A 15156-nucleotide genomic window follows, 5' to 3' on the forward strand; every position below is an offset into this window, starting at 1 on the left:
CGGCGGCTCCAAAGGCAACAGCTTGAAGCGCTCCAAGTCCATCCGTCCGCCGCAGAGCCCGCCGCAGAACTGCACCCGCAACAACTGTAAGATCTCCTAATTAACGGCGTCCTCGGGGGGGTCTCTAAGAGACGGAGACCGAGCGGCAGCGAGGGATCAGAGGACAGATGCACAGGATGTTGTTAGCTGGAGGAGAGGAGCTCATCCCTGAACCTGATGATGATGAAGGGATGAATGAGTGCACCCTCTCACCTGCATGACATCATGTTAAAGAGCATGAAGAACTTTCCAGGTGAGGGGGGCTGGAGTGGTGCCTCAGGTTTTCAGAGGACAACCACCACAAACATTTTGGTCCCCACAGACCTGATTCTCACTACAGCCCAGGGACAGAAGGACAGAACAGACTCCAGACTGCTGGAGCTTCCTGGCGTGTTCAGAAACTCACTCTGCGTGAAGCACGCCGCTCACTGAGTCTGCACAGAAACACCTGAAGGACACTTCTTCACTGTTGTGTCTCGTGTCTTTCTGTCCTCCGTCTGTCTGGTCATGATTCCACCTCTTTCTGTCCACGCCTGACCAATAAGCTAATGATGGAGACACTAGTGGTCAGCGCCGCCTGAACCCCCCCCCCCAACCTGAACCAGATCTCAGGTCCAGACGTGTTCGCGTGCCTTCAGTCTGAGTCGATTCCAGAGGTTTCCTGAGTCTGTAGAAGCAGACTGAGCGACATGAGGCGCCTCACCTGCGACAGACTCCTGCAAGCACAGAAACAACACGATGCTCGATGAGGCCGATCCTCAGTCAGCAGTTCACACCTACAGTCTCACCTTTTATTTATAGGGATCCAGTGATGCTTGTTGCCATGGATACCACCACCTGTTTAACGTCTCTCCTCTTCAGTTTTGATGCCAGGTGATGAAATCTGTTCAGTAAGTTAAAACAAAGCTCGAGTGAAGCAGTGACGTGAGGCTGGACGAGGCCGGTGACGGTCTGAATGTGTCATATCCACACCTCCTTCTGGCCCCGGGGCTTCTGGGAGTTGTAGTCTTGAGATGCTGCCCTTTCACTTTACAGCCCCCCCTTCCCTCCCTGCCAGACCCTCCTTCTCTTCCTGTTTTCAGATGTCACGCCTCACCTGTCCTGTCACACCTGTTCCACACTCACACCGCACACACACACACACACACGCACACGGCACTCAGACTCTGTGTCTGAGTTTCAGAACAATCCGAATAATCACTGATTCACCAAAACATGTATTGATGCTGAATATTGCGAGTATTAGTGATGTTTGTGCTGACGGGTTGAACTCTGATCAGCTGCAGCTGCCGACAGGAAACACAACCAGTTTCACCTTAAAGGACCAAACCGATGGACTGACACAGCTCAGTTATCAAACACCAAAAATCAATATTTGCTCTTTTCAACATTAGAGACTGAGATCGTTTGCGTTCACGTCCGGTGGGACGAACGGCGGACTGTTCACGTTCGCGTGTCGCTGTGTGACGGCGTCTTTGGCGCGTCGGCGTCTCGCTTCACGTGTGGAAAGCAGTCGAGCTGGAGCGGCGGTCGTGTTCCAACACGTGAACTCTTCCTGCTTTCCAAACAGCAGACCTCTCCGAGCAGGTCTCCCACAGGACTGAATGCAGCGTCTTCTTCTCTCTCTCCCTCTGATCTGCACCCCCGCCTCCGCGTGTTGTCCCATGATTCATAGCTGCTGAATAATAGATGCTCTTTTCATAGATCTCTGGAGGCCTCGTCGCTCCTCGCTGCTCTTTCATCCTCCGCTCCTCCACAGGAAGCTCGGCCTGTTTGTTTCTTCATCTTCACCGTCGTCCTCCTCAGCTTCTTCCTCTGTCCCCGCTCTCTGTCCGTCGCTGCTGCTTCTTCTTCTTCGTTTTTCTGCTCTGTCCTCAGGTGTCCAGTGCTGTAGTTTGCTGCTGTGGACTCTCTTCGTCTTTGCCTGCAGACTTTAACAAGCTTAAAGGAAGTTCTGCTCTTTGGACTGACGTCTCACTGATTGTGTTGTCTGTCCCTGTTGGACTCATTAAAACAGCCAAGATGGCGCCAGCCGCCTTCCTCCCGCTCGCTGCTGTTCTTTTAAAGCAGCAGGTTGAGCTCAAGCTGACAAACATCCTGGTGGATCCTTAGAAGGGAAAGATCTTGTAGATGTCCTCAGGTCCATTTCTTTGGACAGCTCAGTGGACTCTCATAGTTTGAGGACGTCACTTTGTTTGTCCCCCCGGCTCAGCTGGACTTTGCATTCAGGGCTGATGAATGAATGCTAACATGCTAACATGCTAACCTGCGATGGTGAACGTGGTCAGCATCACACCTGCTCACCATCAGGACGTTTGTTAGCATGTTAGCTTCAGCTCAAAGCCACACAGAGCTGTTGACTGACGGCAGAACACGTTAACAGATGGAGAAGCAGCAGCAGCGACGATGATGATGATGATGATGATGATGATGATGATGATGATGATGATGATGATGATGATGATGATGTGGTAAATCTGGTCAGATGTGCAGAAACTCCGGTTTGGTCCTTTAAGGCGAATCTGACCTGAAGACCTTTTATTTATCTGAACATCAGTGAAACGAAGCGATTCTTTCTCGTCTCGTCTCACCGTGGCGTGCAGACCTGTTTCAGGCTGAGAGACTCAGAAACAGCTGACCAACATGAGACAGCTTCCACTGTGTCAGCGTCTGTTCTGGCATCAGTGTTTGAAGAAAGATGGAGCCCAGAAGGAATTTGACTCGAGCTCGCTGCCAACATGTTTGAAGAGGTTTCCTCTCTGCAGCGGACAGGAAGAGGCTTTCAGGGCTGCCGCAGGACGCCGCTCACCGGATGGATGACGCTGCTCTGAGTGGTTTTCTATGGGGGGGGGGGGGTCCTTCAGTGTTTATTGACCCTCTTTAAACTGTGTTTCTCCTGAACTGAGTTTCCATTTTGGATTTTCATTTTTTTAAAAGATGGAAATGTTTGGAGGATGGTGGAGGTCCAGAGATGCTCTCTGGAAGTCTTGTATTAAGGAGCAGACTGTTGTGATGATGATGATGATGATGATGATGATGATGATGATGATGAAGACTTTGAGGGAAAAAAAAAAACAACCTGTAAAACACTATTCTGTTTTTTGGCTAAAGCTGCTGAGTGACCTGAAGTGTGTGTGTGAGTGTGTGTGGGGATGTTCTTCAAACACAAAGCTGAACATTTTTCTTTTTTTAAATTATTGATTGTACAGTTTCAAGGCAATGTTATGAAGAGGAAGAATTTTTCACAATAAAACTCTTGAATGTTGGAGTCCAGATGTCGCTGCTGATTGGTGTTGGCTCGCTGTTTTGAAGGAGTTTCTTTTGGGAAGGCTGCCATCTGCTGGAGACAAAGTCCTCATCACGTCTCCAGACCGGCGTACCAGAGACATCAAGACGATGAAGGACGTTTGACCACGTTAGAGACAACAGCTGCTTACTCCAGATGTCATTTAATGAGCCAGAAATATCAGTTTCCTGTTAAAGAGCAGGTCGTTCTACCTTTTTGACATCTGTGAGGTCAAAGCTTGGCTTCATTTTAATTTAACAGTATATTCACACAATATGTACAGTATCACAGCATGCTGCAGTTCAAGTATCAAGGTGATAGTTTCTATTTGGTTTTATTCAAAAGGGGATAAGTCATTATTTAACTTCTACATTCTTAGAAAATAAGCCTTTATTTTGAAAAGAATAAAAGGTAACCGGAAACATTTCATGTCAGCCGAACACGAGCTCTGGTTTGACAGCGGTGGGACGCTGCATGTTGCAGTTTTCAGCTCACAAACATCGTGTTAAGACCCCGCAGGTGTGTCCCTCCGACCTGGAGACACTACCGGTCATCCTGTCCGTCATGTCCAGCGTCCAGCTGCTCAGAGTGCTCGTCAACGAGCGTCTGTCCGCGGCCGCGGAGGAGATCTTCGAGGCGGTGAAGAAAACCATCGCGGGCTATGAGGAGGAGATCCTGCTGTCCAAACGGGAGATCCGCCGGCAGCGCAGGATGCTGCAGACCGTTTTAAAACGTGAAGCAAAGACAGGCAAACTCTCAGGTTTGTGCATTTCTGCCTTGAATTCAGTGTCCCCACGTCGGTCAGAAGCTCAGACTGAACCGCTGTTAGCATGTCCGCCTGCGCGTGTCCGTGCATGTGGCCTGGCCTGGCTGTGTCTCTGCTGTCCTTTAACAGGACAAGTCATTAATTAATTAGTGTCTTAATGTGATGAATCCTGAGCAGACTCATTAACAGGCTGACACGCCTCGTATTAACCGGCCTCTTCCGGGGTCAGATGATACCTGCCAGGTGGAAAGAACACACCAAACCTCATTGAAACATGTAGAAATACTACATTTGCTTGTTTTTCTGCAAATACTTCTACCTGATGCTCCACTATTTAACATATATTATTGATAGCAAAGGTTTAGTTTCACATTCGGCACACAAATGACTCACTAAACAGCAATAATTTTAAATAAAATAAACTTTTATTGTGTCTGATCAGTGAAAGTCTTATTTTGATGGAGGCGTCGCGTGCGTAAATAAAGTCTGGATTAGTGTGTGTCGATTGGCTCGTGGCCGAATGGTAGATTTCATCGCAGTGATTTGGATAAAGATGGTTTCCATGACTCAAGCTGACAGTTTCAGCTGGTTAAACTCATCGTTTGTCACGTTCAGCCAAACAACCAACACCACCAACAAAACACTGACGAGCACGTGGAGGCAGAGAGCTGCTGTTAAGAGTTATATGTTGTACAAAACCTGTTAGATCACACTGACATCATGTCGCTTCCAAAAAAAATTCCACTTTTATGTGAAAAATGTTTCATTTCATGTCATTCAGAAGGTTTCAGGGTGGACAGTTTGATGGAGACACCTGTGTGAGAACTTATCTCTTGTGGAAACACAAAATTAGTCTTTTATTTCCAGAGCAAAGCAGATGTTCAGACGTTTGACTCGTGTGTTTTCCAGTTTTACTCAAACCTCTTCATTCGTGTGCTTTGTAAAGTTCTGGGCTTCAGTCTGACCGGCTCTGATGATGTGCGTGGATTATTATCCTGTTTGTGTGACATCAGTTAACATTGAAGCCCCCCCTCAGTGAGGAGCGAGGCGTTCCCTCCCTCACCACCAGATGTCACTACACGCTGCAGTCTGGACCTTTAAGGGGACCTTTCACCTGCGTCCTCTGATGTTTCGGTGCCGCTCGCTCTGTTCGGTCGCTGTTGTGTTGGATGTTTTTTTGTGTACCTGCAGGATGTGCTCGCTTGTGTTCCTGCTGTCGTGCATCCAGTCAGATCAAACTGGCTGTGGGACCTTTTGTGTGTGTTTGGGAGTCAGTCCACAGATCATTGGCTCTGACAGCGGTGGGTGTGGCCTCCGAGTTCATCAGGTCAGTTTGTGTTGCTGGTTTCCTGCATCCGTCACAGCGACACCAGTTTACAGCGGCCGCGGTGTCAAAAGTCGTCTGTTATCAGATGAGGAGAAACGTGTTCGTTCCAGGTGTGAACCACCTGTTTGAGCTCGTCTGGAGAGAAGAAACAAGCGTCACAACCTTAAAGCTCTAAAATCTCTCAAATCCAAACTGAGCTTTTCACTCATTTTGCAGACAAAAGAACTGATCAGTGAAAGAGTAACAGATGTTTCTGTTAGCTGGAGGCCAACAAAAGAGATCAGTAGCACATCAGTAATGCTCTGCTCGATATTCTGTTTCCTCAAAGTTTCTTCTTCTGTGTTTTTCCTCCTGCAGACCAACCACAGCTGGCTCTCTCTGTCTGGGATGAGGACTCCGACCAGCAGGAGGAGCACTGCGATCAGCACTGGAGCCCCGCTCAGGACCAGGAGCCTCCTCAGCCCGAGAAGAACCTGGAGGAGCTCCCCAGCGGCCAGCCGGAGGAGCAGGACAACGCCATCATCATCATCACTGCTCCGTATGTGAAGAGCGAGCTCGACCAGCTTCAGCCCAGCTATCAGAGCGGCGGAGGAGAAGGCGAACCTCTGCCGAGCACGTCGGCCGAGCGGGAGCAGACGAAGGAGGAGGACGAGGGCGGGGCCTCCTCCAGCCGCTCTGCGGGCGAACACGACGACACCGACGAGGAGTGGAGGCCCAGCGTGGGCTCCCAGAGCGACGACAGCGACGGCGACCTCAAGTGGAAGAAGATGAAGGGCCCTCGTCTCCCGAAGGCGCCGACGCTGCACCCGACCAAAAAAGCCAAGTCGCGAATCAGCTGTAAAATCTGCGGGAAAGCGTTTCACGCCAACGTGTCTCTGGTGAATCACATGGAGGCTCACCCGAAGGACGTCTGCGGCGTGTGCGGCAAACACTTCGAGAGCGAGGAGAGCTTCCGGATTCACCTGAAAACGCACGTGAAAGCCGAGGTGTGCGGCGTGTGCGGGAAGTGTTTCGGCGCCTCGAGCTCTTTGGAGACGCACATGAGGATCCACACGGGCGAGAAGCCGTTCAACTGCAGCGAGTGCGGGAAGTCCTTCAACTGCCGCCACAACATGATGCGCCACATCCGGATACACACCGGGGAGAAGCCCTACCCCTGCTCCGTGTGCGGCAAATGCTTCAACGACTACTCCACCCTGAAGCGCCACCTGCTGGTGCACGTGCACAAGCGGAACCTCGACGCGAACAACACGTCCACAAACGAGAAGGAGAACGGCGACGGCGCCGAGACGAAGATCAAGACGTCTTCACCAAAGAAGCAGCAGGCTCGGACCATTTGCGAGGTGTGCGGGAAGATGTTTCACTCCATGGTTTCTCTGGTCAATCACGCCAAAAGTCACGCCACAGACCTCTGCGGCGTCTGCGGGACGCATTTCGACTCCGAGGAAAACTTGAAAGTTCACCTGAAAACACACAAAAACGGGAAGGTTTGCGAAGTGTGCGGGAAGTGTTTCGACAGTCAGGGAAGTCTGGAGATGCACATGAGGATCCACACGGGCGAGAAGCCGTTCCTCTGCAGCGAGTGCGGGAAGTCCTTCAACTGCCGCCACAACATGATGCGGCACATCCGCACGCACACGGGCGAGAAGCCCTACCTGTGCAACACCTGCGGCCGCTCCTTCAGCGACCACTCCAGCCTGAAGCAGCACAGCAGCACGCACACCGGAGAGAAGCCGCACCGCTGCGACATCTGCGGCAAAGGCTTCCACCGCAAGACCTACGTCAGGCTTCACATGAAGAGCCACACCACCCAGAAGTGACGGCGTTAAAGATGGCGGCCTGTAAATGAACTCTGTGAGGCTGAGAGCTTCGGATGTGCTGGTCACCTTTTCCGCTTCAGCCTTGTCTCCGTGCGGATCTGCTTTCACGCTGCCCACCGACACGACTGCACACACAGATACACTGTCAGAGCGTTTCAGCCTGAGACGACGAAGACCGTTCACAGCGCGAGCCTCAGTCTGGATTCATCGCTCAGATCCGCATCACAGCGTCGCAGTCAGCACGCCGCCGTAAAGAGCAGAGCAGAGCAGAGCGGCTGCTTCTGTGTGGACGAGCTTCACCTGAAAGGCTGCTTTTAACGGCAGATCTCCACCAGACCGCCCGAGGTCGCATCAAACATCAGGCCTGCGTCCGGTTTAGGACACATGGAAGCAGATCTGAGGGACGTGAGCTGGATGTCCTCACCAGGAGTGGACAGCACTGTGAAATTGTTCTGTGTGAGCAAACACACGTTGACCACAGCTGAACCGTCGTCCTGCATGTGTCCTCGCCGTTTGGTTGTGGCCGGTCAGCAGCATTTTATTGGCAGGTTTTCGTTGGTCCTCGTCCCTGCCGCCCTCTGCTGTGACTGACAGGATCGATCAGCAGCTCTTTGTTCTGCGGGTCAGTTTCTGCCCTTCAGACTGAGGATGGAAGTCTTTAAAAACACCTCACAACGTTTAAAAAGCTTCAGTTTCTCACACGAGCAGGAGGAAACAGCGTTCGTTGGGACTGCTTTCAGCGGCGTGTTCGTCCACGCGTGGTCCTGCCGGGGACGTGAGTGGACGTCCTCCTCTGTGATCACAGCCTCATGTTTTGTCTTTTCTTTGAATTTCTAAAGTTACACACCTAAAACAGAGTTCACTCGCTCACATGGCCGAACGGTCCAACCCCCAGATCTGATCTGGAATCAGCCCAGAGCTCAGAGTCACCTGAGCAGCATTTCTTTCCATCAGAGCGCCGACGTTTCTAGCCTGCATATTTTTCTGTTGTCAGAATTTCACTGCGTTTGCTTTCATCCCGTTAGTTGCTGTGTGGTGTAACATGTTTAATGTGCTCTGTTCGTACTGCGTTCTGCTACAGTTCAGTGCAGCAACCCTCAAAGATCACTACAAGCAATGTAACACACGCGCACACACGCACACACACACACACACACACACACACACACACACACACAGGCACCATCAGTCATCCTGTCATACGTAGTTTCATGTACTCTGAATGTGTCGTCACTCTGTGCCTCTGACTGTTTGTTCATCTGAGGGCTCGTGTTCAACCAAAGACGTCTGCAGAGCTGTGAGACTCAAACCAAGTGTTTGTTCACTTTGTTTTAATAAATCTTCCTCTTTACGACCGACTCTCGAGTCCAGTGTGTGTGTGTGTGTGTGTGTGTGTGTGTGTGTGTGTGTGTGTGTGTGTGTGTGTGTGTGTGTGTGTGTGTGTGTGTGTGTGTGTGTGTGTGTGTGTTGATGTGCAGGGCTGCAGCCACACTAGCAGCTCTGGCCAGATGCTAACATCAGCATGCTAACATTTGCTAAAGGCTGCTGAACGCTCGGAGCCGCTGAGGCTGATGGGATGTCTTCAGTTGAACGGGGATTTGATCTCAAACCAACGTTTTAGATAAATGAAAGTCAGATGATGGTCAGAAAGATCGCAGTTCATCCTCAGGGGAACATGAATGTTTGTGCTAAATGTCCTTTCAATCCATCCAACAGCTGCTGAGATGGACGACAGATGTTCATGTAACATCCTCAGCGCGAGCGAGCGGCGCCGGAGGAGCTGAAACCAGGTTTAACCTTCCTCTCAGGTCAGCGTAGAGAGCGCACAAATGGCTTTCTCTAAAACTTTAAAGCGCCTGTGAATCTGGTTGTATTATTATTAAGTTTATTCAATTACATTAAATATTCATGACCAAAAAGGTCAAAATCAAAGCAAAAGTTTGGAGGAAATTCTTCTTATGGATCAAAAGGTTGACGCTGAAAATCAGTTCCTACATGAGCAGAACATGTTGCGTTCAAGAGCCCTTCGATCACCGTAAAAAGCTAAACTTCAGGAAGTTGAACTGCTGTGAAAACGAGTTTCTGCCTGTGAGACCAGTCACAGGAAGCGGCGACGCGCACAGGAAGCGCCTCATTGGTGACTCACCGCAGAGAATCTGAGCAGAAACAACGAGGTTCATCTTCAGCGGAGCTCGCAGAGGAAACTGGTGCAATCAGCCGTTTTCCTCGTCATCACATTCATGTGTTCATTCGTGCCTGAATGAAAGGGTGTGGGAGGGTGATACACATTAAGATTTCTCAGCACGAGTCTGAATTTCAGTTTTAGTTAAAAATACACAGGAAGTGACACAAATACAGCGAACGATCAAGCTTGATCAGATTAAAATGGAGCTTTTGCAGCACGTTCCTCTTTCTCTCCGTCAGTCAGTTCAGTCTCAAGCTCAAGAAGCGACGTCAGAGCGACTCTGTTTGTTTGTTTGTTTGTTTGTTTGGAAGTGAAAGCGACCGACGATGAGCTGTTTCATGCTCGCTCTTCATCGTTCATTTTGTCTCAGGATGAGTCACAGAAAAGTGTGTCATCCACGCCAAGAGCAAGCGTGTCAATAAAGCATCTACACACACACACACACACACACACACACACACACACACTCTTAGGAACAGGGAATCCTGTTCAACCTGATTTAACGTGTAACTGACTCATGTTTGATGTCAGGAAGGAAACGCTCAAAACACATGATGTGTTTCTGTTTGAAGGCCAGACGCTCACACCTTCAGGTGTGTGTGTGTGTGTGTGGGGGGGGGGGGGGGGGGGTCCTGTCAGACAGCCCAGGTCCATCCAGGTTTGTATGCATGCAAATATAAAAATAAATAAAGAAAAATAATGCACAGTGTTTTTATTTGAGTGGTTCAGTTCAGTTTCGTCTGTCTGAGGAAGGAAAAGTTCAGGAAATGCACGAAGTTCAGTGGAGACGTCCAGTGAAGACACGCTGAGGAGGAGGAGGAGGCTGTAACCTTCCTCACCTTAACACATGAAACAGAACGTGTTTGACCTTTGACCTGAGCTCCTTCAATGAGGTCACCTTGTGGTAAAACCATATTCCTTCTTCTTTCTGAGGAGGTGCAGGCTGGCAGGACAGAAACCACCATCGTGCTGACACGCCCAGAAGAAACACGTCCGGTCTGACTGAACGAAAGTCAGAAAACAAGTGAAACGAAAGTCAAAGTAAGAATGTGCTTTTATGGAAGATCCTCCCAAAACATGACGGCCGTATAAAAAGCTGAGAGGCCTCACAGCCTCACTGCCGGAGGAGCCTGCAGAGGTACGACAACACACACCGTACTGCACTTTTCACGTATTAATACTGCGTGTACGAAGAAAAGAGTTAATGTGGTGGAACCTTATATGAATAAGATTTATTCTGTGTTTATAGATTTATTCTGTGTTTATAGATTTATTCTATGTTTATAGATTTATTCTGTGTTTATAGATTTATTCAATGTTTATAGATTTATTCAATGTTTATAGATTTATTCTGTGTTTATAGATTTATTCTGTATTTATAGATTTATTCTATGTTTATAGATTTATTCTATGTTCATTGATTTATTCTATGTTTATAGATTTATTCTATGTTTATAGATTTATTCTATGTTCATTGATTTATTCTATGTTTATAGATTTATTCTATGTTTATAGATTTATTCTATGTTCATTGATTTATTCTGTGTTTATAGATTTATTCTGTGTTTATAGATTTATTCTATGTTTATAGATTTATTCTGTGTTTATAGATTTATTCTATGTTCATTGATTTATTCTATGTTCATTGATTTATTCTATGTTTATAGATTTATTCTGTGTTTATAGATTTATTCTGTGTTCATATGCTGAGTTATAGTTTAAGATTAAGATTCTTTGAGATCATTCTTTTTCTCTTAGTTTTTTATTCTCATCCTTTTTCTTCTTTGTATTTTCTGGTTGTCTTTATGTTTAAACTGCTGCTGCGACGAAATAATTTCCTAAATTGGGATCCATAAAGTAACAGTCTAAACCTAAGTCTAAGTCTGAGTCTAAGTCTGAGACCTTCCTGACTGATTAAACATCTGTCTGGTGCCAATTAGCAACCACACAAACACGAAGCTAAACTACGACGCCGTACACGACAAACCTGTTAAACGTTAGCACGTTAGCATTGTCACTGCGAGCTTTGGTATTTTCAGCTGGGTTTAGATTTTGTTTCAACAAAAATCTGGACTTCCTGGATCATATTTCATATCTCCTGAAGCAACACAACCCAACAAACAGCCCATTATCAGTCTGAATGCTCACCGAGTAAAGCCGCGCAGAGCTGCTAGCATTGCTAAGCTAAGCTAAACACTTATAATGGACCTTAAATGTTGGAGCGCGTTGAATAATTTCTTATCTTTGAGCTTTGATTTCTGTTTTGTTTCATGTGTAACGATGTTCAGTCTCTTTGATGGAGTCCTTATGCTTGTGAAACTCCTTCCTGCAGTGAAACCAACATGTCGTACCAGTGGGCCGAGGATGACTTTGACGTGCCCAATGGCGTCGGCCGACTGGGCCTCTCTGCACCTGTTAATGGTAGAAAGTACGTCATGTATCATGGCACCACCAGGCGGAACGCTCAAGCCATAAAGGAAGAAGGTTTTCAGCAGTCTGACAGGGGGATGCTCGGCCGCGGCGTCTACCTCAGCAGAGACCTGCAGAAAGCGAGCCGCTATCCCATCGATCACCCTGAGTACGACAAGGTCGTCATTAAGGTCATGGTCAATGTGGGAAACGTGATTGCCATCAATTGTCAAGGCCACCCACGTCAGAAGACCTGGCACGACTACGGGTACGACACCGCCTGGGTGCCGCCCAACTGTGGGATGGTGAGGAGCGGGCTGGAGGAGGACTGCGTGTGGGACCCCAATCGAATCAGGATCCTTAAGATCATCAAACCAAAACCAGTCCAGACCAGCAGCGCCTGGGGCTACATGTGAGCCGCAGGAGGAACCTTCAGACGACTTTTTACTGATGTGCATAAAAAGCAAATGGCATTTTATTTTCTTACTGTGTCATTATCAATAAATGAGTCCTGTTCAGTCTGATGAGCGCAGTGCGTCTTCATTTTGAGACTCTGACACGCCATCGAGCAGTAACACCTTTGGTTAGCTAAAGGTTAGCGTAGCATGAGGTGGCAGACAGAAGTGACTCATCGGAAGCAGCTAAACAACAGATTCTGAGACAGGAAGTGGAAGAAAACAAGCGGCCCGGCGCCCTGAACCTCCGCCGCCTGCGACAGCTTATGAAATGTGACGCATCAGTAACTTAAATATCATGTTTAGTCAACGTCATCCTGCTTAGTGTTGAAAGTCTGGATGTTTTAATGTTATCACCAAAGAAACTTCTAACATTGAGTTCAGTGTTAATCAGTGAAAACTGTTGACATTTAGTCTTCCTGAACACTTCAGTCAATGCGGCCGAGCCAAAGCGAAGAATTCTTTGTAATTTGATTCAAAATTATTTCACATCAGACTTTATTTTTTATCGTTCTCTGATGAAAAACACATCCTGGATGAATAAGAACGCAGCTTTGCAGGAAGCGCGACTCAAACCGACCGACAGCTCACGGAAGGAAGGACGTGAGGGACCCAGAGCTCAGCAGCTGGAGTGAGCGAGTGAGTGAGTGAGTGAGTGAGTGAGTGAGTGAGTGAGTGAGTGAGTGAGTGAGTGAGTGAGTGAGTGAGTGAGCGAGTGAAAGAGTGAGTGAGTGAGCGAGTGAGCGAGTGAGTGAGTGAGTGAATGAGTGAGTGAGTGAGTGAGTGAGTGAGTGAGTGAGTGAAAGAGTGAGCGAGTGAGTGAGTGAGTGAGTGAGTGAGTGAGTGAGTGAGTGAGTGAGTGAGTGAGTGAGTGAAAGAGTGAGCGAGTGAGTGAGTGAGTGAGTGAGTGAGTGAGTGAGCGAGTGAAAGAGTGAGTGAGTGAGCGAGCGAGTGAGTGAGTGAAAGAGTGAGCGAGTGAGTGAGTGAGTGAGTGAGTGAGTGAGTGAGTGAGTGAGTGAGTGAGTGAGTGAGCGAGTGAAAGAGTGAGTGAGTGAGCGAGTGAGCGAGTGAGTGAGTGAGTGAATGAGTGAGTGAGTGAGTGAGTGAGTGAGTGAGTGAGTGAAAGAGTGAGCGAGTGAGTGAGTGAGTGAGTGAGTGAGTGAGTGAGTGAGTGAGTGAGTGAGTGAGTGAGTGAAAGAGTGAGCGAGTGAGTGAGTGAGTGAGTGAGTGAGTGAGTGAGCGAGTGAAAGAGTGAGTGAGTGAGCGAGCGAGTGAGTGAGTGAAAGAGTGAGCGAGTGAGTGAGTGAGTGAGTGAGTGAGTGAGTGAAAGAGTGAGTGAGTGAGTGAGTGAATGAAAGAATGAGTGAGTGAGTGAGCGAGTGAGTGAGCGAGTGAGTGAGTGAGTGAGTGAGTGAGTGAAAGAGTGAGTGAGTGAGTGAGTGAGTGAGTGAGTGAGTGAATGAATGAATGAATGAGTGAGTGAGCGAGCGAGTGAGTGAGCGAGCGAGTGAGTGAGTGAGTGAGTGAATGAGTGAGCGAGCGAGCGAGTGAGGGAGTGAGTGAGTGAGTGAGGGAGTGAGTGAGTGAGCGAGTGAGTGAGTGAGTGAGCGAGCGAGTGAGTGAAAGAGTGAGTGAGTGAGCGAGTGAGTGAGTGAGTGAGTGAGTGAGTGAGTGAGCGAGCGAGTGAGTGAAAGAGTGAGTGAGTGAGCGAGCGAGTGAGTGAGTGAGTGAATGAGTGAGTGAATGAGTGAATGAGTGAGTGAGCGAGTGAGCGAGCGAGTGAGCGAGTGAAAGAGCGAGTGAGGGAGTGAGTGAGCGAGTGAATGAGTGAGGGAGCGAGTGAGTGAGCGAGCGAGTGAGTGAGTGAGCGAGTGAGTGAGCGAGCGAGTGAGCGAGTGAGTGAGTGAGTGAGTGAGCGAGTGAAAGAGTGAGTGAGTGAGCGAGTGAATGAGTGAGCGAGTGAGCGAGTGAGCGAGTGAGTGAGTGAGTGAGTGAGTGAGTGAAAGAGTGAGCGAGTGAAAGAGTGAGTGAGTGATTGAGCGAGTGAGTGAGTGAGCGAGTGAGCAAGCGAGCGAGTGAGTGAGCAAGTGAACGAGTTAGTGAGCGAGTTAGCGAATGAGTGAGCGAGCGAGTGAGCGAGTGAGTGAGTGAGCGAGTGAGTGAATGAATGAATGAGTGAGTGAGTGAATGACAGATCCATTAACTGGTCGGATCCTCTCACTGTGGGTCGATGTTTTGTTTCATTCTTCACTTCATTCAAAATGTGGCAAACACTAACCTTAAAGTTTAGTAAGAATCATCTCTTACCAAAGCAGGATCAGAGCTGAGCATCACATAAACTCGATGGATTACGTACCTGCAACAAGTTGAAAGTCCTAAATTGATGTGATATCGATTCATGGAAGCAGTGACTGTGTGGAAAGACTCACACACGTCGCAGTGATGAAAGCTTTAAGGTGGAGGAGCTCCAACAAACACGCTTTGAAACAGGAGCTGAAATTGATCTTAAGTTCAGCCAAAGTTTCTGTTCTTTTGGTGCGACCTCACTGGTTAAATTCAAGTTTTCAGCCCTCAGTCATGAATCACAGCTTTGCTTTGAGGAGCTGCAGTCTGCAGAAAAGTTTCTACCTGTCAGCATACATGAAGAACATCCAGGAACCTGAACCACAGAGAGAGGACAGACCTCACATTCACACCAGGGGACAGTTCACACAGAGGAAGACAATGAGACAAAAGCTGAGTGTCCTGGAGGACAAAGATCCAGATCCCAGACATCTGGAGGGGGGTGGAGAGGGCAAGAAAAGGAGAAATAAAGAGAGAGCGGAGGAGGAAGAGGAAGAAATCACGTCTATTTTTAGATGTTCATTCA

General features: G+C 48.4%; 3 protein-coding genes across 3 annotated transcripts in view; 2 read left to right on the forward strand and 1 right to left on the reverse strand.

Moving 5' to 3' along the window:
• The window catches only part of rab40c (RAB40c, member RAS oncogene family), a 16183-nt gene extending 12876 nt beyond the window's left edge, over positions 1-3307 (forward strand). The window contains exon 6 of the mRNA XM_070981866.1: positions 1-3307. This exon is cut by the window's left edge and continues 175 nt beyond it. Coding sequence (XP_070837967.1) covers positions 1-100 — 100 coding nt within the window. The 3' untranslated portion in view covers positions 101-3307.
• The window catches only part of kat8 (K(lysine) acetyltransferase 8), a 133916-nt gene that overhangs the window by 85993 nt on the left and 32767 nt on the right, over positions 1-15156 (reverse strand). The window lies entirely within an intron of this gene.
• On the forward strand, positions 3752-8595 carry LOC139343799 (oocyte zinc finger protein XlCOF6-like). The gene is made up of 2 exons (XM_070981605.1): positions 3752-4085; positions 5776-8595. Exons 1-2 carry the CDS (start codon positions 3800-3802, stop codon positions 7236-7238), a joined length of 1749 nt encoding a protein of 582 aa, XP_070837706.1. The 5' UTR covers positions 3752-3799; the 3' UTR covers positions 7239-8595.

The sequence above is a fragment of the Chaetodon trifascialis genome, chromosome 15 (genome assembly GCF_039877785.1).
Source record: "Chaetodon trifascialis isolate fChaTrf1 chromosome 15, fChaTrf1.hap1, whole genome shotgun sequence".
NCBI lineage: Eukaryota > Metazoa > Chordata > Actinopteri > Chaetodontiformes > Chaetodontidae > Chaetodon > Chaetodon trifascialis.

What these genes read in the sequence shown, in the direction of transcription:
- LOC139343799 (XM_070981605.1), top strand. Translation starts at nt 3,800, where the DNA reads ATGTTGCAGTTTTCAGCTCACAAACATCGTGTTAAGACCCCGCAGGTG. An exon ending in AAAGACAGGCAAACTCTCAG is followed by an intron (nt 4,086 to 5,775) that starts GTTTGTGCATTT and finishes TTCCTCCTGCAG; the next exon opens with ACCAACCACAGCTGGCTCTC.